The 25,233-nt window shown below is 58.5% G+C and overlaps 1 protein-coding gene across 1 annotated transcript in view; it reads left to right on the top strand.

The window, feature by feature from the left end:
* ADAM12 (ADAM metallopeptidase domain 12) overlaps window positions 1-25,233 on the top strand; it is a 134,421-nt gene that overhangs the window by 60,645 nt on the left and 48,543 nt on the right. The window contains exons 6-8 of the mRNA XM_036337359.1: window positions 7,617-7,695; window positions 11,428-11,504; window positions 19,298-19,475. Coding sequence (XP_036193252.1) covers window positions 7,617-7,695; window positions 11,428-11,504; window positions 19,298-19,475 — 334 coding nt within the window. The remainder of the gene's footprint in view (window positions 1-7,616; window positions 7,696-11,427; window positions 11,505-19,297; window positions 19,476-25,233) is intronic.

Below are 25,233 nucleotides of genomic sequence, written 5' to 3'. Positions count from 1 at the left end.
CTGCGGACTCAAGGGTCCCAGGTTTGATTCCGGTCAAGGGCATGTACCTTGGTTGCGGCCACATCCCAAGTGGGGGATGTGCAGGAAGCAGCTGATGGATGTTTCTCTCTCATCGATGTTTCTAACTCTCTATCCCTCTCCCTTCCTCTCTGTAAAAAATCAATAAAATATATTTAAAAAAAAATAAAAAATAAAAAAAGCTGAATGAAGAGGCCAGAGATCTGAGTGGTGTGTTGCTTGTTTCCAAGTCGCTCCGGCCAAGTGCAAAGCCTTCCGCCCTCATTGGCCAAAGGCCGGGTGAGGAAAGGGGCGTTGTCAGTGGCCAAATGCCCACCCTCGGTGCGGACAGCCAGGCTGTGCGTTCGGGATCTTGTTATTTTATTCTCTTCATTCATTGCATTGTGTTCATTTATTCATTTTTGTTTATTTGCAGATTGGTATCTAACTTCTCCCCAGGCTCCCTCCCCACATTCTTAAACCAAAGTGCTATTTACTTTTGTCTTTTAAATCGGGGGGAGGGATGCCACTGGGCGGGGCGGGGGGGGGGGGCTATTCCTATCAGAGTCTCTAATCTTCAGCAGAACACCTTGAACCAGGGTCTGGAGTCAGACTAATGTAGGCCACAGTCCTGCATCTGCCAGTCTCTAGCTGTGTGGCCTTAGTTGTCTCTTCTGTAAAATGGGCAGAGTCGTGGGACCTTGTGAGTCTTTGGAAGTGTCGAGTGAAAGTGTGCTTCACACTCTCCAGGATACACAGCGGATGCTCGATGGCGGTGGCCACTATCATCTAGCTATATATATAAAAGCCTAACATGCAAATTGTCCCCAAGGGAGTTTGACCGGGAGACCGGATTGGTTGCTATGATGAATGCTGACCACCAGGGGGTGGTGCAGGATGAAGGAAGGCCTCAGCCAGCAGCTGGCAGCTGGGGAAGGGAGGCCCCGGCCGGCAGCCAGAAGGCGCTGATTAGCTCTGATCGCCAGCCAGGCCTAGGGACCCTACCTGTGCACGAATTTCACGCACCAGACCTCTAGTTCTGTAATAATAGTCATCAGTTCCCCATCTCGCTGGCACCTAATCTCCTACCTACTGACCCTTTACTTCTTTTGCATTGGCAACCCTGTGCTGTCCTCTGCTTTCCTCCTCGGTAAAGTAATTCTGCATTTTTGCAAGTATTTCTTGACAACCCAGACCCTCCTTTCATAAAGGCCCTCCTAAACCTTTCCCACAATGCAGCTGGGGCGAAGGGAGCCATAAATGAATAGCAGGTGCATTTGACCAGGCTACCCACCCCCTCCTATCTCCCTCTGCATTGGCTTACTCCTCCTTAAAAATGTGATACAGCGACATCTTCATACAGCCCTGCACCGAAGGGACGTCGCTTCCTGAAGTGACGGGGGCCCTTTTCTGAAAGACGAGGAGCCAGGACGCCAGGTGTCTGCTTGCTTCCCTCTGGGGCTTGGGGTCCTCAGACCATTGACTGCGCCCCGAGGCATCGCCTTCTGTTTACGCACGTTCATCTCCGGACTTCAGGAGGCAGCACTGTTCTTAAGGGCCTTTCTGAATTAAGTTTTTCTGCCAATTCATTTCCTGTAAGGTCATTCCTTTTCGGCTAAAAGGAGATGATCGTAGTTTAGTTACAGTCCTGCTCTTCAGACAGTTGGAACAATAGAATTGTTTCACTCTGACACAAATAATCCGGAATGTGCTGAATGCGGCGATTGACTCGATCTGGACACAAGCTAAAATGGGGCCTAGACCCGCGATTCGGATTCTCAAAACGGCATCGCCTGCCATTCTGGCTTCGGGTGCCCCCTCTCCCCTCTGTGCCTCTCACACTTCAGCTGGGGTCTGCATTTAAAGTGAGGGTTCACGCCACATCCTGTCAGATGTGCACGAGCCCCCGGAGCGCGGTGTGTATCAGCTCCACGCGAGGGAGAACACAGCCAGGGCTCTGAATCGCGCTGTGGGCACAGCGCCCTTTGCCCTTCTCCCTGGAGTCGTGAGCCTTTGCCTCGGGGCGGGAGGGGCCTGCGCAGGCCTTGGATGCACATTAATTCATGCGGCTCTTGCAGCCGGAGTCCCGGGAATATTCTTGGCTTTGCTCGGGCCGGCTCTGCAGTTGTTCTGTGTGCCGATGACCTCACTGAGCTAACGCAGCGCGGGGTCTGTTTTATTTCATGAGCCGCCCGGTCCCCTGACCCTGGGCCCGAGGCCCCGGGCGAGCGGACTCCCCGGGAGAAGCGCTCCGTGGTGCAGGGGTGAGGGCGAGGACAGGCATGTCTTTACGCTGAGCTCACACCCGGGCGTGCGGCTCCCCACCATCCTGCTCCGGGGAGAGCTTCCAGCTCCCGTTGGCCAAAGGAAGGCACCAGAACAACTCACCCACCTTGGAGCAGAAGCGACCGCGGCTCCCTCGCGGGGCGCCGTGACCCCATAAACGCAGAACGGGATGGGGGGCCTTCCCTCTCCCTGTGCCCCCACCTGCAGGGCGGCCAGAAGCCCGGCTGGTTTTCCAAATTCTGCGCATTTCTCCTCCACACAACCCAACGGGCAGGCGTGACCCCCGCCCGACACCCCAAGTCCAAGGTCACGGTGTCAGCGTCACACTCTGAGCGGGGGATTAGCTGGTTATGCCTCGTAACTCCTTGTGCTGTTCCTCAGCAGTTGTTGTTTCTGTTTGTTTTTTAAATATGTTTTTATTGATCTCAGAGAGGAAGGGAGGGAGAGAGAGAGAAGCATCAATGATGAGAGAGAATCATGGATGTGCTGCCTCCTGCACACCCCCCACTGGGGATGGAGCCCGCAACCCGGGCCTGTGCCCTGACCAGGAATCGAACCACGACCTCCCGGTTCCTAGGTCGAGGCTCAACCACTGGGCCCTCAGTGGTTTTTGATGAGAGAGCAGGAATCCAGGGCACTCACAGGCGTCTCCCAGGCAAAGCGCGGACACAGCCAAAGGCACGCAGACCCGACGCTGAGCTCCTGGCACCGCGCTCGGCCTCTTTAGAAACATGTGTTTAAAATAAAAGCCCGGAGGAATCTCCTCTTGCTGTTCCAGTGGGTTGCTTGTTTTGGTTTTTATTTTTCTGAGTAATTGTTATTGTTACGATGAAATAAGGAGAAGAATTCGTAGCGCGGCCCCACGCGCAGGCGGGCCAGGCCAGGGCGAGCTGCGGTGGCCCCCGTGCCCGGCGCGGTGTTCGGCGTCAGTGATGTCCTCGCTGTGTGGAGACACCACCTCCCCTGTACGCCGCCCCTTTGCTTTGGCTGTGGGTCCCTGGGAAGCGACGTGCTGGTCTGTGTGGCTGTTTCTTTTTTATTTTTTTAATATATTTTTATTGAGGCGGCCCCCTCAGAGCCATTCATCATGTCACACACACACATCAGCATGCATTTCTAAAATATGAACATTGTCTTATGAGACTGCAGTGCCATCGTCACCCCCAGTCAGATGAATGGTAATTCCCCGGGACTGGCCCATAGTCACGAGTCCCGGGCCAAGCAGGGCTGTGACCCCCGGGGAGGTGAAATGTGGTTGTTTCATTTGGGCCGTGTCCACCCTCCGGGAGCAGAAAAGAGCGTGAACTTGACATTGTCTCCATCTTCCCGTTTCATCCCCGTCCCCAGTCTCCTAAGGGGCAGGACACGTCATAGCTTCCTGACCTCCTGAGAAGCGCTGACTAATCCAATAAGCGTGCAGGCGCTGAGAGTGCTTTTCCCTGGAGCTATTAGGAGAGATTGCTGAGGCGGAGACGGTAAATTACATTTTAAATCATTACGTTGTACCTTCCTCCCCCCGACACAGCCTGCCCTTTCCCCGCAGACACAGGGCGGTTTCAGCTCCTAATGAGAGCGCCTTTCTGGAGCCCGTGCTCAGAGCCCGAGGTTAGTGGGCCATGACGTCACCCGGTTCCAGCCTCGCGTGCGGGATTGCCGTGTGAACATGAAACCGTAGGTCCCATCTGAGTCCCGGTCGCCGGGTTCTCTCTAGGAAGTATTCTCTTTAAAAAAAAAAGAAAGAAACCACAGTGTTGTCATCTGAGAAACAGATCCGAGGCTGGAAGCCAGAAAGATTGGATAATGTTTGCCTTTTTCTGGCCACAGCTTGTCCCGAGAAGGGAAGGGACGTTCTGGGCCGGGTGCGTGGAGCGGGCACCGTCTCCCCCGGGCGCCCGGGCGGCTCGAGCACTTAGCAGCGAAGCCACGCGGAGGGGGAAGCGCTAGCCCTTCGCCTGGGGCTGTGAGCTTGTCCTTGTCCGAGGCCGGCAGCTTTGCTAGAATGCACTCCCGTGAGGGGGACAGCGGATGCGTCGGAAGATTTCCCAAGGGGAACGGATTAGAGCTTCAGTCATACAAACCAACCCATTCCCCCCCCCTCCGCCCGGCGTGGTTTGTAGCCAGTTTTACAATGTTGAGGGTGTGATGCTTGTAGATGTGTTCGCATGGCCCAGAGTCCTGTTTTGCCACGTGTGACATCAGTCACCCTATATGGCCTGCACGCGCCTTGGATGTATCTTTCCATTCCTGATCGCTACGCTCCTTCAAAAACTTCCAGTGAACACCTGCTGGGTTCCAGGCCCTCGCCTCGGGGCTGAGGAGACAGACGATCATTAAAAAAGGGAGACAGTAGCCCAAAGCATCAGGCCTGCGTAGAGCCCCTCACTTCCCACTTGTTTCTGTGTTCTGGTTGGAAAACGCAATTGACCAGGCAGCCCTCCAGCAGCTGCAGCGGCGTCTGCGGCTGTCATCGGTGCGCTTCCTGAACGGGCGGGGTCATCGGCGAGAGGAACAGCACGCTCCCGTGCAAGTGCCATGCGATTCGAGCCAAAACTCTGTCTTCGTGACTTAAAATGGAAGCAGTATATTAAGAAATTATTTTGCAGGAAACACAGTTGTCCCCTACAGTCTCCAAAATGCTGTATCAACAGTTTTATTTATTATAGTTTGTGAAACTAAATGAGAAAGAGCTGGGGAACGGGAACATGTTGTTGTTTTTTAATTCCAGGGGGAGATCGTTGTTTTGATCATTTCGAGAACGTTAGAAAACGGAGAATAACAAGAGACAACGAGGGTGAACTGTTCCGTTGCACTTATAGATGTACAGTCCTGCACAGTTCGGGTCCCAACATGCGGACGTTATCGTCAGAGATAGTTTGAACTTGGCAGCTAAATCGAATCGAGTGTGCAGGGAAGCAGCGTGCACCCCATTTTGCACTGAGAAAAAGTAATTCCAGGAAAAGGGGCAGAGGACTGGCTGCTGCCTGTCTCCGGACGCTCCGGACCCTGCGCTCACATGTCCTCCCGGCAGGCTGTGCTGACAGTGGCCAGGGTGAGGCCGACTTTGGAGCCAAATGGAGCCTCGTTCAGTCTCCACCGGCTCAGCTGTGTGGCTTTGGACAAGTCACTCAACCTCTCTGCGTAGCTGCCTCTCCCTTGTCATGCAGGTGACAACCACAGGGTCTGTGCCAAGTAAACTAAGAAAATGCACCTGATGCCCTGGCGGTGTGCTCAGTGGATAGAGCATTGGCCCTCTCACTGAAGGGTTTCGGGTTCGATTCCGGTCAAGGGCACGTACCTGGGTTGTAGACTCGATCCCCAACCCTGGTCAGGGCTCGTGTAGGAGGCAACCAATCGATGTGTCTCTCTCACATCCATGTTTCTCTCTCTGTCTCTCCCATTCCCTTCCACTCTTTCTAAAAATCAATGGAAAAATATCCTCAGGTGAGGACTTAAAAAAAGAAGAAGAAAATGCACTTCAAAGTAGGTGTCGCAGGGCCTGACTGACACCCTGAGCCAGCAGCCGCGGGAGTTGGAGGCAGGGACAAGGCTGGGGAAGGGACAGGGCAGGAACGGTGGCCGTGGCGGTGCCTGGCTCCCACTCCCCAGATCACGAGCCTGGAGTGTGAGTTCGTTACCAGCATGACGTTCCCAGGAGGAGAACGGGCAGCACGAATCCGTGCAAAGATCGAGGCCTGACAGGGGTCCAGCAGGCTGAGGTGTAGACAATCCCCAGTCTCCGTTCTCTCCCTGGTTGTTCATCTCCTCCTCTTGCCTCATCCCTCCACGTGCTGTCTCTGCAGAGTCGCCCCGTCCGCTCTCTCCGTAACAGTGCGGAGAGCCCGTGGTGTCGGCGTGCGGAGCTGTGGTCAGGGCCTGCGCTCTCACGGGAAGCCAGGGTGAGATCGCTCGGGTGGGACGCATCGGCCTGGGGCCGCACCGAGTTTCCTTTCGCCTTGTCCACATCTGGCTGGCTCTGGCGGGGGATGGAGCGTGTTAATACAGAGCATTTGCCTCGGGGCCTCGGCACCGCGCCTGGTGCGTTTTCATTACGGGTCTGCATTGCCTGCTGTGTCTGTGGCTGCTCCAGGCAATGTATTCCTCCTACGAACATACCTCAGCTGACTTTCCAAGTTCCCGCAGGAGAAAACCACTGCCCGCGTCTGTATAGGGTGACGTGGTCGTTTGTGGGATAATGGCTTGTGGGGGAGCAATCTTCAGCAGGACACGGGCTTGGTCCTGTGAATACAAACAGGTTTGCTGGCGGGGGGCGGTGGGGGGGGCGGCTGGGCAGCACCGGAGTGTGACTCCATTGCCAAGGGTGCCTGCTGGTGTAACTGACAAACACGGGCGGTCTCCCGGGCCTTTGCGTGAATAAGCCGCACAGAGTATCCGGCCCTCAGACCGGACACATGGTCTTCAAGGAAATAACAGGAAAAATTGACGCCTGACAAGTGAGCTTTCCATATTGTAAGTAATTGGCGCCGACCTCGGGCTTCCCCGCCCGTCGCCCTCATGTAAGTGGCTCTGAGATGGAAGCCTCGCTGTCGGGCTTGGTCTCGAGGCGCCAACAGCATCGGAAAGTTCTGGAGTAACGACGCGGGGAGCATGACTGCCTGCGCCCCACCCCCTCCGCCAGCGCGACGGCAGCCTTGCAGCGAGTTTCTCTCTTTTCAATGGATCCGGTTAGTCTGAGCGCCTGCGGTCCGGCCGGGTTGCTTTTCTGTGATGCTGGGCCTGTGTTTGTCGTCCCCCATTCACTAAGCAGGTGCAGTACGTTGGCCTGGGTGCTGGGCTTCGGGGCGCAGCGTCTGCCCTTGGCTCAACCTGAGGTGGGAGCAGGCAGCTCAGCAGGACTAAGGTGGAGGGGGAAGGCTTAAAACGATCGTGGGAGAAACGGAGAGATGTTAACTCGGTCCATGACCGGGGCCGGGGCGGGGGGGTGGGGGGTGGCGGGGGGAGAAAGTGCCCCCAGAGGGGAGGGGAGCAGGTGTTCCTCCCATCTCCGGCGCTGGGGAAAAGCGTCCTATGGATGAGATCCATCTCCTCCAAGCTGTGGAACTAAATTATACACGGGAGAACGTAGAGCAGAAGCATTGCAAGATGGGTCTAAGGAGAGCAATCTGGGGGTAACTTTTTGACAGTCTGCCTCTCCTGCCTGCCTCTCCTGCCTCTCCCCAGACAGCCGCACATGGGAAGGTCCTCTGGGGGCCTCAGGAAGACGGGGTCCCCTGTAAGAAAAGGGGGGTGGGGGGCAGACCCTGGCAGTCTGCGGCCTACACATGCACAGGCACCTTCAGCAGACTCTGCACTCAGCATGTCCTGTCTCCCCACAGAGGCCTCATTGCCAACGGTTTCACGGAAACCCATTACCTGCAGGACGGCACGGAGGTGTCCCTCACTCGGAACCACACGGTAAGTCCGGCGCGTGCGGCCCCCAAGATGCTGCGCTCCCGAGTCTGTGCTAAAACGTGGCAGCTGTTACCTGAGAAGCTCACAGCCCATCGCCTTCCTGAGGCCCGAGAGGAGCTGGGTGTCACTCATGGAAGCACCCTAGTGCCTCCAGCAAAACCTGGTCTTGGCCCGATGAGCCGGGACAGGCCTGGGAAATGTGGCTTCATTGTAGCCCGACTTCAACACCACCTTCCAGGCACTGTGGGTGCTCATTGGGGCAAATCCCTTCTAGCCAAGGCGAGAGGGTGCCCCTAGCCCAGGTGAGAGGGTGTGGCCCTAGCCCAGGTGAGAGGGTAGTCCTAGCCCAGGTGAGAGGGTATGGCCCTAGCTAAGGCGAGAGGGCATGGCCCTAGCCCAGGTGAGAGGGCGTGGCCCTAGCCAAGGCGAGAGGGTACCCCTAGCCCAGGTGAGCAAGTCCCTGAACTGAAGAAAAACAAGAATCCCAAGAGTGAAGACTAAAGACCAGCCCACTCCAGCCCGGCCCGCGTGGCTCGGGGGTTGAGCACTGACTTTTGACCCAGGAGGTCACGGTTTGAAGTCACACGCCCAGGTTGCGGGCTTGATCCCCAATAGGAGGAGAGGGAGGAGGCAGCCAAGCAATGATTCTCTCATCATGGATGTTTCTCTGTCTCTCTCCCTCTCCCTTGCTCTCTGAAACCAATAAGAATACATTTAAAGAAAATGGTTTTCAAGCATGGAAGGAAGATTGGCGAGCTCCTGGCCGACAGAGGCAGGAACATTCGTGTGGGGCCTCCTGTAAGGGGTGAGGCTGGAGTCCTCCGGTGGGCACGGCGGGGCGGCCGGTCTCACACGGACACGGGCAACATGAGATCCGCTTCCAGGGCGCGTTCAGTTTTGTGATTGCCACCTCCCCGGCACACCGCCCTTCCTGGGGCATTGCTGTCCTTTTCTCATGGGGGACTAAGGGACCAGAGGGACGGCGCCCGCCGCCGCAGGTCTCGTGGGAGGGCCGAGAGCCACGCACGCAGCATCTCGGAGGCCGGCCCGGACGCAGGGCCCGGACGCCACGCATTGTCTCCGAGGGGTGGCGACGGCGTGTCTTCTGCTTCCTGTGGTGTCGCGCGCATGGGGGAGGAGGTCACCTTCTCCTTTCTCTCCTTTTGCCACGAGGTGACCGTGCGGCAAACGGCCTCGCCTTCCCTCTGCTCACTCCCTCGGTCCCCTGGGCAGGGGCTTTGCAGGGAGGGGCTGGAGGGGCAGCTGGACCGCCCTGAGCCTTCCTGCTGATGGGGGAGACCTGCCTTGGCAAGGCCCCGAGGCCGCCCTCCTGACTCCCTTGGTGACTGAGACTCCCGACGACCTGCAGCCGCCTGCCCGGGTGGGTCCTGCGGCGGGGCAGGCAATGGGGGGGTAGGGGGTGGGGGGGAACTTGGGGTTTTCTGGAGCCTCGCTTCCGCCCAGGTGTGCGTTGGCCCCTGTCAGAATATCCCAGACGCCCCCCCGTTTGGAGGTCATGAAGCCTCCTCCGACCTGGACTCTGGATTCAGTGGGGGACGCGTTGGAGCCTGGGGCCGTGGGGGGCGGACAGGCACCCCCGCCTGGAAGCAAGCAGCACACGGTCCTCTCACTACACGATGCTGCTCTCCTTGCGGCTCAGCCGGCCTCTCCCGGCCTCGGTGCCCTCTGAGCCGCCAGGGTTCCGGCGAGGCGAGGGGGGAACCCGCCCTGGGTCGCGGCCCCTCCAGCGGACGCCGGCCGGAGTCTGGGCCTCGGGCCGTCTTCCACCACGAGGACACCAGGCAGCTCTGGGAGTTTTGTTTTTACTGAATCCGCTGAAAACAGAAAGAAATGTGCTGACTCATCGCCTTACCCCGCAAGTCAGCGCCCAGTGGATCTTCCCACATGTAAATTATGGATCAAATGAAAAGCCCTTGGGGGCGGCAGTCTTTTTTCTATCTCTCCACCATCCGTGCGAGCTGGCTGCCGAGCAGAGCGGTGGCTGGTTCTCATTTGGGGATCGATCGCCCGCCTGTCATCTCCCCGTCGCCCGGCACGATGCGCCGTGTGGACTTCATCCTCCGCTGGCCACGTCCGAGGGGCGATCCGGGTTTGTGTTGTCCCTTTAAACACGGCCTGCGGGAGACCATGCAGTCGTTTATGCTGCTTACATCCCGAAGGCAGTTCCGGGAAAGGCTGCAGTCACCCCCAGACAGTCTCCTTAGCGCATTCGCCTGCTGCCCATGTGTTCACCGAGCACCTCCAGGGGCCGGGCACGGAGACCGCCCGAGAGCACGGCAGCGGCGAGGACAGGGCCGCACGGGGCCGGCCCCGAGGTCGGCCCTCTACCCTCCTTTCAGCAGACGTGGCTCTCGCTAGCGCCGGAGCTCAGCAGCCGGGCCCGGGTGTGGCGCTTCTACCTCCGGACCATCCTGTGCAGCCGGGCTGAGCAGGGCGCACCCTGTCACAGCGAGGCGGGCTACACGCGCACTCTTCCTGTGAGGGCACCGCCCCCTGAGGTCCCAGACGAGGGACATGGCTGGGCCAGTCATGCTGAAATGCAGGTCAGCAACTGGCACGTGCAAACACAGAGGCACAGACACACAGACACAGGCACACACAGAGACACACACAGACACATGCTCCCACACATGCTCCCACACAGACACGCACCTACAGGCACATACACATGTGCTCACACATGCTCTCACACACAGGCACACAGAGGGTCACCGAGAAAAATCGGGGGAAGAATCGACTGTTAACAGATGGTTCTGGGGACTGACATGCAGAAGAATGAAATCGGACTCCACTTCAAGCCAAAAATTAACTCACAGTAGATTCAAGGTCTAAACGTAAGAACTGAACCTATGAAACTCTTACAAGGAAACAGGTGTCAGCCTTCGTCCCCGTAGGTCAGGGGCTGGTTTCTTAGATCCGGCAGCTGACGCACAAGCAACCCAAGAGACAGAAGGAAGGGGGTTGCTTGGTCCCTCCGACGACGCAGCCCTTTGCCGCAGACCACACGCCCATCACCCAGAGGAGGCGAGGGAGGTGTGTGGGGCCCCCACGTCTTGCCAGGCAGCCCCCTCTCCTGGGGCTGCAGCAGGACCTCTGTTCGGCGGGAAGACCAGCCCAGGTCCTGGACAGAAGCCCCTCACTAGGAGGCACTGTGCCGTGGCTCCCTGTGCAGTGACCTTGCTCATGAGGGGGCATCCCGGGCCTGTCACTCGGGGACTTCGCACTTAGACGCAGAAGGCGTCTCGGTTTCCCCTTCCTTCCAAGTTGACATGTCCCTCTCAGCCGGGCAGTTCGGTGAGGGCCCCTCTCTCCAGCCCCCACTCCCATCGGCTTCTCTGCTTCCATTTGCCTAGACTTAGAGGACCTGGCATTACGTCCACCGTGTCCTTATCCCCCAGCGCGCCTCGTCTCATGACAGGCAGTTTGCATGAGGGTGACACAGAGGTCCATGTGCTTGTCCTGGGGCCGGGTCTTATACTTGTCCGGCCCAGGGCTTCCTGACGGGGGTTAGAGAGCAGAAGGGCCTGGGTCCGTTTTCCAACCCTGCGGACGCTCTGGCCCTGGGTCCCAGCTGGGTCACGAGGGGCTCAGCATTTAATGTTAAGGCTCCTCGTTGGATGTTTCAGGCAACAGGGAATCCAATGCTGTCGGTAAGACAAGCGGAGATGGTGCGTGGGGTTGGATGTTGTGACAGCCGCTTTCTCCTCCTTTCAGGGTCATTGTTACTACCACGGGCACGTGCAAGGACACCCCGGCTCCACGGCCAGTCTCAGCACCTGCTCCGGTCTCAGGTGAGTGGCCAGGCAGCGGCGGCTCCCAGCTGTCCTTCCTCCCCTGTTCCCCCTGGTGGCGGCTCACCTCCCCCTGCCAGACGGGAGGCCTCGCCCACCAGCCCCGAGCGCAGCTGGGCCCGCCTCGCGGTTTCTCCCTCGGCGCCTGTGTCCCCGCTGATCCCGCCCGGAAGGTGGGCGGGGACTGAACTGGCTGAGTCTGGGTGTCCAGGGATTTGTGACCATCTGTCATTCACGGGACTCGGGTGCGTGACAACTCCTGGTGAGGAAGGACAGGACGTGACATCAGGTGGCGGTTAAGCTGCTCGCTTAATGAAAATAAGGAGGAAAGGAGCCGACCTGTCCCAGACCCAGTCGTGTGGAGTAAGGCGGGGGCACGGCGGCTTTTGCGATGAGGCGGAGGCACAAAGCAAGAAACAGTTACCTCCCCCGACATGCCCACCTGCTCCCTGGCTCACCGCAGCCGGCTCCCATGTGCTCCTAGGAAAACCAGTTTGTTCGGCACATTTCCAGCTGTCCTGGCTTTCGCATTGGATTGATTTATTGAGTTTGTGGCGAGCAGCGTGCGTCCTCAGAGTCCCGCTTTGCCCTGGCCCGTGGCACCGCGTGTGGTTCTGTGAGAGGGCATGCCAGGTGGGCACAGGCAGGGCTGCTCCCCGTGCCAGCAGGGAATGCACAGCTGGGAGTTCTGTGCAGGGCCATGGAGAATGAGCCTCTACGCACACCGCACACACAACACACAGCACATATAACACACACAGCACACAACACACACACAGGCATACACATACCACACACAGTCAGGCTCAGTAGTCTGCTGTCTACCACCCGATGGGGTGGAAAGAGGAAGGGGACACCCCGTGTGGATGGTGCCCCTGATAATTTAAACCTCCCAGATCTAGGGGCTAGAGCAGGGGTGGGCAAACTTTTTGACTCAAGGGCCACAATGGGTTCTTAAACTGGACCGGAGGGCCGGAACAAAAGCATGGATGGAGTGTTTGTGTGAACTAATATAAATTCAAAGTAAACATCATTACATAAAAGGGTACGGTCTTTCTTTTCAATAGTTTTATTCATTTCAAATGGGCCAGATCCAGCCCGCGGGCCGTAGTTTGCCCACAGCTGGGCTAGAGCGTCCCGGAGGGAGGTAGTCAACTCTGGGATCTTGGGGTGTCGGACCAGAGGAGAAGCTGGGTTCAGTCCGCGCCCACCGACAGAAGAATCCATGGAGGTTGGACGCAGCTCCCGTACCCCAGCCTGGCAGGTCTTCAGAAAGCAAAGAGGGGTGGGAAACTGTGTTAAGTACCAGGTGACCCAAGATCCATTCGGATCTAGGAATGCCAGGAAACTCGAGTGTCCCAGGGACGTGCATTAGAGCCCAGCCGGTGACAGTGCTGCAGAGAAGAAGCCGGTGACGATGTTGCAGAGAAGCAGCCGGTGACGGTGTCGCAGAGAAGAAGCCGGTGATGATGTCGCAGAGAAGAAGCCGGTGACGATGTCGCAGAGAAGCCAGTGACGATGTCGCAGAGAAGAAGCCGGTGACGATGTCGCAGAGAAGAAGCCGGTGACGATGTTGCAGAGAAAAGGCAGAGAAAGCACCTCCCACGGGCCCCGAAGGGCTGCACCTGGAGCAGGGTCTGGAGGACTCTGTCCTGGAGCAGAGACGGGAGGAGGGAAGGGAGCAGCCGTCCTTCACGTGCAGCTTGAAGGGGAGCGAAAGCGGAGAAGCACCAGGACCCGGTGGGAAGGGGGATTAGGCGGAAACAGCTCTTTCTCGGAGGCTGAAGTGCCATGTGGAACACACGGCATAAAAGTGAGTGCGGCCGCGGAGGTTATTTTGCCCCTGAAAGGCTCCAAGCCAAGGGGACGTTCAGACCCTGGTGAACCGTGTGCCGTATCGTGTGCCGCCCGGGACACCCGGCCCCCCTTAGTACACCCCTGTGGAATGTCCATGGCTCCCCCACATTCTGGTCTCTCATTTGCTCTCGTGCTTCGTGGCCCTCCCCCCGCTGGTGAGCACCAAGCCCACGGGCATCACGTGAGCATCAACGCACAGACCCCACGCTGATGGGAGAGGGCTGAGCTGCTGTGGTTTGTAATGAGACAGACGTCCAGTCCTGGGCACAAAACCCCGAGTCCCCATGACCTGATTCATCCATAGAGGCCACATTCCCACCCTCCCAGCCCCCGGCCAGCACAGGAGCTCCTGGAGGGAGAGACAGTCCCCAGTCCTGCTTGTCCTCTTGCTCGGCTCCTACCAGACATCTGGTACCAGGGGCCTCGGGGGCCGCGCCATTCTGGCCAGGGCTCTGACCGCTGTCCTTCCTTCCTCTTCCCCTGGAGACAGGCATTCTGCCAGCCTGTGCACACGGCTGTGGGAGCCCAGGTCTCCGCCCTGAGGACTGCAAGGTCACGTCTCAGCTCTCCCCGGCCCCACTCTCACTCGGAGCTTGAAATGTCCAAATCCCACCCTCCCCGGGGTCCCCACTGGCTCCCCTTGGGAGGGACCCCTTTCCAGGAAAGGCCCCGCCCATCTCCGCTCCTGGGCTCGGCCCTGGGATGCTTTAGCCGCCCTCCTGCCCCCGCCCCCGCCCCCACTGCGCCGCCCCCATCATCTCTCCTTAAACATCTCTCGGCACCACCCTAACTCAACCCTCCGGGATTTCTAAATTGCCTCCCACCCGTGTTTCCTGCCTCCACCCTTCCCCTCACAGCCTCGTGCACATTCCGGAAGGTCGTGTTTCAAAACTACGGCCTGATCGTATCGTAGGGACGGCCCCACTCTGCGCTCAAAACCACGTGGCTCCCCGGGGCCTCCCACCTGTGCTCCCCTTCAGTCCTGCAGACGGTTACTGATCACCTGCTTACACTCTCATCACCTGCTTACACACTCATCACCTGCTTACACACTCCTCACCTGCTTACACGCTGATCACCTGCTTACACACTCATCACCTGCTTACACACTCATCACCTGCTTACACGCTCCTCACCTGCTTACACACTCCTCACCTGCTTACACACTCATCACCTGCTTACACACTCCTCACCTGCTTACACACTCATCACCTGCGGAGCAGCCAGTCCCACCAGGCTGGGAGGTGGAAACAGCGAGGAAGATGCTCCCCGTGTGTAGAAAACAGCCAGACACACTGATTTTTGTGTTGTTGTTAATCCTCACTTGAGGATATTTTTCCATTGATTTTTAGAGAGAATGGAAAAGGGAGGGAAAGACAGAGAGACATGGATGTGAGAGACACATCCATTGGCTGCCTCCTGCACGCGTCGACCGGGACTGGGAGTCGCATCTGCCACCCAGGTACCTGCCCTTGGCTGGGAGTTGAACCTGCAGCCGCTGGGTTTGTAGGCCGGTCCTCTCCCCACTGAGCAGCACCGGCCAGGCTAAAGCTGTGACTTTGAAAGGGGCCTGGCGAGGCGCTCTCTCCATAAGCCAGCTGCGGTGACATTGTGGATGGTCCGTCATTACTCCTGAAACCTTTTGTAACAGCTCACCATTGTACCTCGTGGGGCGCCGCCCAAACCTGGTAGCAAATTACACTGGGGTGGGAACCGTGGGCGAGAGATGTCCGCACGTGGACCCGGGAGCCGGCGAGCGCTGCGCGTGGGGGGGGAGCGGGTGGCTGTGTGGATGGTGCGGGAGTAGCTCACGTGGAATTACTCGCTGGAATGAGCCCCACGTGCGCCTGTGCCCACCGCCCCGCGCCTCACTGCGTCAGACGTGGCGCGGGCCGCTGGCCGCTGGCTCTGCTGTGAGCTCCTCGGGAAAGGACGGCGCTTCAGTCCGCGCACGGCCTCCCGCCGCCACGGGGGCGCATGACATGGAGCGAAGTCTTCCTCGGAGAAAATTAAATCAGCAAGCGAACGCGGAGCGGCCGGGGATCCCTACCTTCTCGCTGTTAACTCGGAGCAGGAGGCGAGCCCCTGCCCCCGCGCCGGGCGCCTGGCCCTGCGGAGGGAGCCTTCACAGGAGCCTCGCCTGCCTCTCGCACCGCGCCTGCGGGATGGACACGGAGGCGCCTGCGGGATGGACACGGAGGCGCCTGCGGGATGGACACGGAGGCGCCTGCGGGATGGACACGGAGCGGGAGGAGGACTGACGCTCACCCAGGAGAGGGGCCCTGAGCGGCCACGGGAAGCTAACACGTCCACTTACAACTGGAATCGGTTCCTCTTCGCTTCCATCGCAGGAAAACCACAGGTTTCTGAGTTTGAAGTAAGGCTGCCTGGTTTCAATGCAGCTGCTCAGCCCGGCCACGCGGCTCAGGGGTTGAGCATCAACCTAGGAACCAGGAAGTCAGGGTTCGATTCCCAGTCAGGGCACAGGCCCGGGTTGCAGGCTCCATCCCCAGTGTGGGGTGGGCAGGAGGCAGCCGATCAGTGATTCTCTCTCATCATTGATGTTTCCGTCCCTCTCTCCCCTCCCTTCCTCTCTGAAATCAATTTAAAAATTAATTAAATTTAGCTCAGTGGATAGAGCATCAGCCTGCGGACTGAAGGGTCCCAGGTTCGATTCCGGCCAAGGGCACACACACAAAAAAATTAATTAAATTTAAAAAGCAGCCGCTCTGTTTCATGGGGCCCTTTGACTTCTGCCTCCATCACACTCGACCCTGACCCAGGCCCACAACCCTCTGGAAAAAGCGCTGGGGGAGGCAGGACGGCGTGGGACCCAGATGGGGCACAGCTCGTGAGTGCTACCTGCATGCCCCTGGCGGTGGGGACCATGCCCAGAGTGCAGCTCTGCGGGGTCTCCTGGGCATGGCCCTGAGCACCAGGAGTGGGGTCCTGATCCCCCCCAGTCACCCCTGTCTCCCCTGCTGCCTCCATTCCCCAGGCCGACTCGCTGCCCAGAACTTGGCCTCCGCCCCGGCCCCGCCCATGGCGGCCGGTCCAGCCCCCCACGCCCCTGGAGAAGGAACCGCAGCCTCCTCGCTCCCGCAGGCCTCCCAGATGCTCTCTCACCCTCTCTGCCCGCCCCACCGGGGGGAGCAGAGCCCCGCTTTCCAAGGCGGCTGGGCTGCGTCCAGCTCCGAGTGCACCGCTAACTGCCTGTGACGTGCAGCTTCAGTCACACGCGCTTATCTCGCCGGGGCCAGGGCGGCTGTGAGAACATCCCCTGTCGATGTGTCCAAGAGCCTGGTTCTTGGCTGCCGCGGTTCCGAGCGCCCCAGAGCCGCATGATGAATGACGAGGATGCTCAGAGCAATGACCTCGTTCAGCGGCGCTGCGGGCCCAGCTGCTTGCGTTGGGGAGCCCTCCCCCCGCCCCCGCCCCGGCCTCGCAGCATCTGGCTCCTGGATGACTTCAGAGCCACAGGAGAGGAGAGCGGTCCCTGACCGAGGGACGCCTGTGAATTTCCCGGGAAGCGGACAGGCCTTTTCAGCCGCTGGCGTCTCATGATGTGACGTTGGCGCCCTGTGTCGCTGTGAGCGTTCGGCCCACGGACACCCAGTGACAGCCAGAGAGCCCTCGTGCACGGCCAGCGTTAGCGCCACCTCCTCCCTGGTGGCAGCGCTGGTTTCCGGCTGATCCATGTATTTTCCCCGCAAGGGCGTTCCTTTTCCCACGCTCCCCGGCCTGTTTTGTCAAGTTCTCTTTCCGCGTTTGGGCGTTTTACTCTTGTTTGTTGTTAATCCTCACCCGATAATATTTTCCATTGATTTTTAGAGAGAGTGGAGGGAGGGGGAGAGACAGAGGGAGAGAGACATGGGTGGGAGTGTCGGGAGCCGGTCCATCCTTGCTGTTTCAAGGGACCTGGCATATATGGCATACTGTTCTTAATATGTTTGCTCACCTTCTTGGCACTATGTGTTTTAACCAAGGTCACCTCTCTGAGAAAGGTGGTTTCCCCAGGTAGGGATTTTCCCCTGAAGTTAGGGAGGGAATAAAACCCCTTAACTAAGTGCCAGGCGGGTAATTAATCACTTTAACTACGAACAATCATGCTTAAGCTACATAATCTTTACTCCCTGGAATGGAGATAAGAAACGCCCTAACCTTTGGAATAGAGACTGATAGGATTGGAATCAACTGGTATAAGTACAGATGTAACAAGACAACAGGACACAGAACCTAGACACAGAACCTACACAGAACCTAGAGACAGAAGAACTTCACTGGAGAGAACATGGCAAAAGATCCTGGACAGAAACTGGCAACAGAACCTAGAGACAGAACCTAACGAGAGAACCTGGCTGAAGATCCTAGAGACAGAACCTGGCTACAGAACCTGGATAGAACATGGCAAGAGAACCTGACTAGAACCTGGTGACTGAACCTGGCTGGAGAACCTGGACAGAACCTGGCTGGAGAACCTAGCGAGGGAACATGGCTACAGAACCTGGCGAACCTGGCTGGAGAACCTAGCAAGAGAACATGGACACAGAACCTGGCTGGAGATCCTAACCAGAACTTCGCTGGAGATCCAGACCAGAACTTGCCTGGAGATCCTGGCTAGAGATCCTGGCTAGGCTGCTGATCAACTGAACGCTGTCTCTGTGTCATTCCTTCTTCGCCGACTCCGTCCACACCTTTGGGGACCCCTGGACCTGCTGGAGTTGGACCCCAGCATGGGAGAGAGACACATCAGTTGGTTGCCTCCCGCATGCACCCCAACCAGGACCTGGGATGCAACCTGCAACCGAGGTACGTGCCCTTGACTGGAATCGAACCCGGGACCCTTCAGCCCACAGGCCAATGCTCTGTCCACTGAGCCAAACTGGCTAGGGCTTCACTGGGGCTTTTTAAAATCAACTTTCATAAACTAAAATCCCCTATTAGTCCTTGTAAACTGGAAACCTGGTTTCATAAAGAACTTGTCAGGGAAGGAGAATGCAAGCCCCCTGCCCCGGAGAGGGGCAGACCTGCCTGTGTGACCCGCGTGGGGGTCCAGGAGGACGCGGGTTGGGGCCATGGGAGGCGGGGAGCACACGGCAGCAGCGATGTTGATTGTGAATCCACCTGCGGGGGTTGGAAATAGCCCCCCGCAACCCCCAAACCCCACTGGTCCCCCTCGCTCAGCCGTCACGTGCTGTGGCTGCCGGTGACACCCTGCCGGACTCTCTGACGGAGTCTCATCCTCCCCTGCGTCCCGGCGCCGACTTCCCGATCAGGGTGCGAGCTTCCCGGCACCGTCCGTTTCTGCCACTGCCCGTCACACGCCACGAAACAGGAGAGGTGGCGGGAACACTGAATAACGAGGGATTGCCTTGTGGGTATGTGAGCCCCAATTCCGCTCGAAATAGCTATGTTACTGCTTCAAACTCTTTCTCCCAGACTGTTGGGTGCGGAAATGCTGCCTCCTTTTCCAATTTAAGGATGTTTCGATAGCCCAGCCACATGGCTCAGCATTGACCTATGAACCAGGAGGTCACAGTTCGATTCCCAGTCAAGGGCACATGCCTTTGATCCCTGTAGGGCGTGCAGGAGGCAGCCAATCAATGATTCTCCCTCATCATTGATGTTTCTATCTCTCCCTCTCTGAAATCAATAAAAAATATATATTTTTTTAAAATCTATATATAAAGGCTAAACATAGTCTATTCTTTCCCCAAAATGATTCGAAACAAAAAATTTCTCAGACTCACTTTTCAAAAGATTTGCGAAACGCATCCATGGGAACGTGTCACAGAAACGTCCTTTGCGGTGAGAGCCTGGGCGGACACACACTGGCGTTTCTCCTTCGTCCTCTGTCTGGCTCAGAACCGGGTCCCGGCCATAAACAAGCAGCTGCCCTTGAAACTCAGATGTTCTTCTTCTCTCTCTCTCCACAGGGGACTCATTACGTTTGAAAATAAAAGCTATGTCCTAGAGCCGATGGACAATGTAACCGACAGATACAAGCTCTTCGCGGCCGAAGCCCTGAAGGGCGTCTGGGGGTCATGCGGGTCCCATCCCAGCGCCTCGGGCCCCACTGCAGGCGGCAGGCGCCCACCGCCCTCCCGAACGCGGGTGAGAAGGGGAGGCGGGAGAGCCGAGGGCGTGATTCTGGGGACCCTGGGCCCCAGCGAGGGACACCCGGTGCTGGGACATCTGAGGGCCTTTTCCACAGGGGTGGTGGCGGGGGATAGAGTCGCTGGCTTATCTGGAGGCGGGCGTGTCTGTGGACGGAGCCCCAGCAGACACGGACACCTCCAGACCCCACCTGCCAGCGAGGGACCCTGCCCGCGGCTCTCAGCCGGCCCCTCTGCGGGAGGTGCCACGTGGAGGCTCCTGGTGTCTGGTCTGCTTTGCAGTCGGGTGTTTGCGATGACCTGCAGAGCAGAGGTGCCCTGGGTCGGCCCATGGGGCGTGGCTAAGAGGTGTCGCTCCCCGAGTCCGCCCGGCTGGGGCCTGTCCTCTCCTCCTGGACTGTCTGTGGGGCCCGGTTTCAGGTCCTCTGTCCCTGGGTCTGCTTCTCAGAGGTCCCCCCTTTACGCAGAACTGGAATGATCTCTCCCCGCCCAGTGGACAGAAGTGGACCAGCTCCCCCAGGGGCAGCGCCCTAAAACCTCCCCAAATGGCTGCTGACCCTCCTCATCCAGTTTCTCCTGGGTCCACAGGGCGCGGGACACTCTCAAAAATGAGGGGGGGCCCGGCCACATGGCTCAGGGGTTGAGCGTCGACCTCTGAACCAGGAGTCAGGGTTCGATTCCAGGTCAAGGGCACATGCCCGGGTTGTGGGATTGATACCAGTAGGGGGCATGCAGGAGGCAGCCGATCCATGATTCTCTCTCATCATGGATGTTTCTATCTCTCTCTCCCTCTCCCTTCCTCTTTGAAATCAATTTAAAAATACTTTTTAAAAACAGTGGGAGTCCCCAGGCCAGCCCGGCATGTCTGTTTCCCTCGTGGGCCCGCCTTCCTTTGATCCCAGGCCTCAGGTCGGATGCCAGGCGGCCGTGGCCCTGTCAGTCATGAACAAGGAAGACATTTGCATGTATCTATGGAGGCGCTTTGCTCTGAGTATCTTGTTGAACCCGTGTCGTCCGCGTGGAGATTTATGACCTGACAATTGAAATGACACCCCAGTATATTTGGCGTCTCGCGTGGACGGGCGTGCATGGGCCCTGCTCTGGCCGGATTGTCATTTTGTAGCTGATCTGCAGCTCTCTCGGCCGTGATGGGCACAGTGGTTCCTGTCATCTCGAGGTTCAGGGCGGTGTGGAACCCCGGAATGGAAGTGCTGTTGGTTAAATGCTGGTGGGAAAGGGGCCTGTACTCTGAGCCGGGAAGGCCCCCGTGGCGTCCGCCTCATTCTCCGTGTTTCTCTCTGGAAAGCGTTGTGGTTGTTGTTTATGGAAGAGAAAACGGCCTTGACTTAACGTGCAATTAGTAACAAAGCGATGCGAGGAGTCCTTCTCGGCAAGTGGGGCGTTTGGGACGGGAGCGTGTGCCCGAGAGCCGGGCGGCCCCTGTGGGAGCAGGACGGGGCCCGGTCAGGCCTCACACGGCCTGGGCTTCACACTCGCGAGTAGGTGCGGCTGCAGCTGAAGAACTGACCTTGTGGACACAGGGCAACAGCCGCCCGGCCTTTTCCTGCAGCCACCGGCCCTGCGATGGGGACTGGCAAAGGCTGGTCTGCAGGCAGAGTCTCCATCTCCCCTGGCGGAGCAGCAGGGCTCAGGCCGGGCTCCGGGTCGGCGCCGGCCGCCCTGCGGGCCGAGCTATTGTCTATGGCTTCACAAGGCCGCCCCGTCAGATGCCAGTGGTGCCGGGTCTGAGCTACACGGTCCGATCTCTGCCCTGCGGGTTCGTGAGCCCGAAGAGCCTCGCCCAGGGCCTCCCGCCACGCACCAGCCCTGCCCGCCAGCCTGCCTGCAGGAAGGGGCCACAGCCCCGCTGCCGGCACCATCACAGGGTGCATCCCTGAGCAAATGTGCCTGTTTTTGAATGGCCCTTCCTTAGGATTGTCTGTGCTGTTTCCCCTTCGTTCCTGGGGAAAACGATGCATCACATGGAAGCGCCAACGTCGTCTTTCTCTGGGAGGCGGTGCTGCATGCTTCTGTGTCTCTGGCTCCATTTTGTCCATCAGCTTATTTTGTACAAACGGGGTGTCAGGGTGACAGTTGTCTCCCCAAGCGCAGCCGCCGGGAGATGGGCCCGCGGCTCTGGGCGTCTGGACGGGCCGTGGTCTTCAGCGGACGCCCCGCTAGTGCTGCGGCCGGAACCGCGGTAGGAATGTGTGTGCGGGCGGCGCTGAGCGGTGGCTGGAGTCAGGAACGGGCCGGACCCCTTCGAAGACCGGCTGAGGGCGGCAGGCGCGCCGAATCCCTCCCTCACGGCCGCCTTCCGCCTTCGCTTCCGGCTGAGGGACAGGCCCCACCCCCGGCTGGAGAGCAGCCAGAGTCCTGCCGCGGCCTTGGCCCCGGCTCAGCATCTCAAGCATCTCAGCGGCGTGAGCGGAGCTTCCAGAATCTGCAGGTGTGGGTTCCTGCTGCGTCTTTTTTATTTAAATCTTCGTTGCTGGAAGTATCACAGATGTCCCCTCCCCCCCCCCATTGGCCCCTTCCAGCCCCCCCACCCCACCCCGCCTTCACCCCCCATTGTCTGTGTCCATGGGTGATGCGTATCCGCATACAAGTTCATTGGTTGATCCTCCCCGCCCCCACTTCCCTCTGAAAGACGCCGGTCCGGTCCCTGCTTCCATGTCTCTGGATCTTTTTTGTTCGTCCGTTTATTTTGCTCAGTAGATTCCACACGCATGAGATTGTGTGGGACTTGTCTTCCTGCTGATTTCTCTCAGCGTCACGCCCTCCAGGCCCCTCCAGGCCGCCTCGCAGGGTAAGCGAGGCTCCTTTCCTACAGCGGCCGGCGCAGTCTTCCAGGTGAAAACGCGCCAGGTTCCTGCCCCGCCCCCCGGGTCTCAGTGAGCTCCCCTCCCCATCCGAGTCCAAATGGTTTCTCTCCTTGGTTGTGCTTTTCCCAGACGATGCTTGATGTTTGTTAACTCTGTACCGTCACCCCCTCCGCCCAGCATGTGAGCCGCATCAGGGCAGGGCCTGGGTCTCCCTCCGTCCCTGTATCCCGGGACCCAGCACGGTGCCTGGCACGTGGAGGGCTCCCGGGAGGCGTCTGTGGGGTGCGTGAATGAAGGACAGTGCGGCTCACGCGGAGGAAGACTACAGCGAGGCCTTACGTCACCCTGATCCCAACGGCGCTTCTCGAGCTTGCGTGGGGCTGCGATAAGCTCCCGCGCCAGGGTTCCTGTTGCGACATGCTTGGGGGATGTTCTCTCTCTGGGAACTTGGCCGTGACGACTGGAGAGGCCTGGGAACTGCTTCCCTCTGGAGCGAGGTTCCAGGCGCCTCGGCCTCCGCGGTGGAGCAGAGACTGCGGGCCACTCTCAGGCGTGTGTTCCTCTCCGCTCGGGGAAGGGCTTTTGTTCCGAACCCCAGAAGGAACACTGAATCAAGCAGCCAGTTTCAAAGGTCGCTCTGCCCATCAAAAAGGTTAAATAGGATTTGTTTCTTACAAAACCAGGCGGACCGAGAGGCAGGACCCACGTGGGGGTGCTTGAAGCCTCTGTGAGCGCAGCGGACGGGGCGAACCGCAGGGCGTGGGCGGCCCCCGGGGCCTGCGGCTGTGTGGTCAGCTTCCCCCACAGCGTGCAGTGCCCTGAGCTCATGAGAAAGTCTGGGCTCCTCGGACGGCTGCAGAGACGGGAGCGGGGCGCACGTGTTTGTTGTCATGAGCTGGAACCACGGCTTTCTACAGGGTGACCCAGGGCCACTGGGAAATGTCCACGGCCCGCGGGCCCCTCCCCTTTGCCGGCTCAAAGGTGGAAGCGTCGAAACAACCAGGGCCCTTTCTAGGGGGTTTCCAACGGGAGGTTCATTTATTTTTTTTATTTGTAGAACTTTATTTTCTTCTATATAATTAGCTGAATCTGTTAACAGTGAATCGGGGAATTGAAGGGGGCAGGTGATTTCTGCTTCTTGCACACCCCAGTGAGGAAAAGGGGCAGGAGCCTCAGTCTGTTTTTATTTATTTTTTTTTAATTTTATTGATTTCAGAGAGGAAGGGAGAGGGAGAGAGAGAGAAACATCAGTGATGTGAGAGAATCATGGATCGGCTGCCTCCTGCACGCCCCCCACTGGGGATGGAGCCTGCCTCCCGGGCCTGTGCCCTGACCGGGAATCGAACCCTGACCTCCTGATTCATAGGTCGACGCTCAACCACTGAGCCATGGGGGCCGGGCAGGAGCCTCACTGTTTGAGAAGGTGTCTCATTTTGTGGCCAGCACTGGCTACCACGGCGCTAATCGTTTTTTCTGTATAAGCACATACTTGTCACCTCAAAACACACGTACTTGTCACCTCAAAACACACCTCCAACAGGGAGCCTCAGCGCGTGTCACTCTTTCCCGTGACGCTGGAGGGCGGAGACGTTCTGCCTGGTGCGGAGCTTCCTTTTTCTCCCTGCAGCAGGTTCCGGGTCTGTTCAGGGGCCCTACGCCCACGCATCAGCACGGGGCGGGGGGGCCGCTGGGACGCAAACATTTTTCTTGTAAAAATCAGTTTGCAAGATCCTCGCTGATGGGATTTGCTGTGTGGAAGATGCTTCCCTCGGGGTGTGAGACGAGCCGCTGATGCACAGCGCGCCTGGGTCGTGTTTCCTTTTGTCTGCGAGCGGTTATGACAGGCGGCTCCGAGCCGCTGCCGTGCGGGCGTGAACTCAGAACCCAGAGGCGCGGCAGGCCCGCGACCAGCTCAGCCCGGCTCCCGCAGCTGCGTCCACGGAGGAACAGAAGGCTTTGCGCTCTGTGTGCGATGTTTGCTTTCTGAGACCACCCTCCGTGACTTGCTCTCGTTCTCCTAACAACGCCTCTGGGATTCTCCCAGGGCTTCACGGAGAGTTACATGTTTTCTGAGGAAACTGATGGGCTGGGGGCTCCCACCGTGCTGCCTGCACCTCCTCCGTCCTCACCCCTGGAAACAGTTCCCGCGTCCTTCCCGGCTGTTCCCCTCTCTCTCCGGGGGCGGAGTTTTTCTCGACACGGTTTCTTTCTGTTCTTTTTCTCTTTGCTCCTTTCCAGTTTCCTCCTAACACCTCTCTCTCGCTGGCTCTGTTCCCGGATTATCAGCCTGGCTGTTCCCTGCTCCCAGACCGCCCGCCTGCCGTTGCTTCTAACCAGGTTTTTCAATGCCCCGCCTGGCGTGGCCCGAGCTGTGTTTCTTCAGAGGGTCACGCAATTCCGGCCCAAACTCTGTTCTCTTCCACTTTCCTCACCTCACAAAACGGGACCCTCAAGGCAAAGGGAGTGCCCCTGGGGCGCTGTGACGTCATTTTCTGGGGTGACCTTCAAAATGTGCTGCTCAAGGCCCGGAATGCGCGGCCGCAGTGGGGGGGACGGGGGGGGGGGCGCTCCTGGTGCAGGCAGGAGCATGTTTCTGTGTTTTGGCACATGCTGGTTCCGACCCTAAAGTCAGGGACTCGGCTGGAATGTGAACTCCCTTTGCAAGGATTTCCTAGATGAATGGAAACTGGTCACTCAAGCTGGGCCGGCGTGGCTCAGTGGTTGACCATCGACCTAGGAAGCAGGAGGTCATGGTTTGATTCCTGGTCAGGGCACAGGCCCGGGTTGTGGGCTCCATCCCCAGCGTGGGGGTGCGGGAGGCAGTCCATCCATGATTCTCTCTCATCATTGATGTTTTCATCTCTTTCTCCCTCTCCCTGCTTCTCTGAAATCAATAAAAATATGTCTGGAAATGAAAGAAACTGGTCACTT

This window comes from Myotis myotis, unplaced genomic scaffold (genome assembly GCF_014108235.1).
Source record: "Myotis myotis isolate mMyoMyo1 unplaced genomic scaffold, mMyoMyo1.p scaffold_m19_p_15, whole genome shotgun sequence".
In the NCBI taxonomy this organism is placed as follows: domain Eukaryota; kingdom Metazoa; phylum Chordata; class Mammalia; order Chiroptera; family Vespertilionidae; genus Myotis; species Myotis myotis.
The sequence above is the reverse complement of the archived record's forward strand: the minus strand, read 5'-3'. Positions and strand labels throughout refer to the sequence as shown.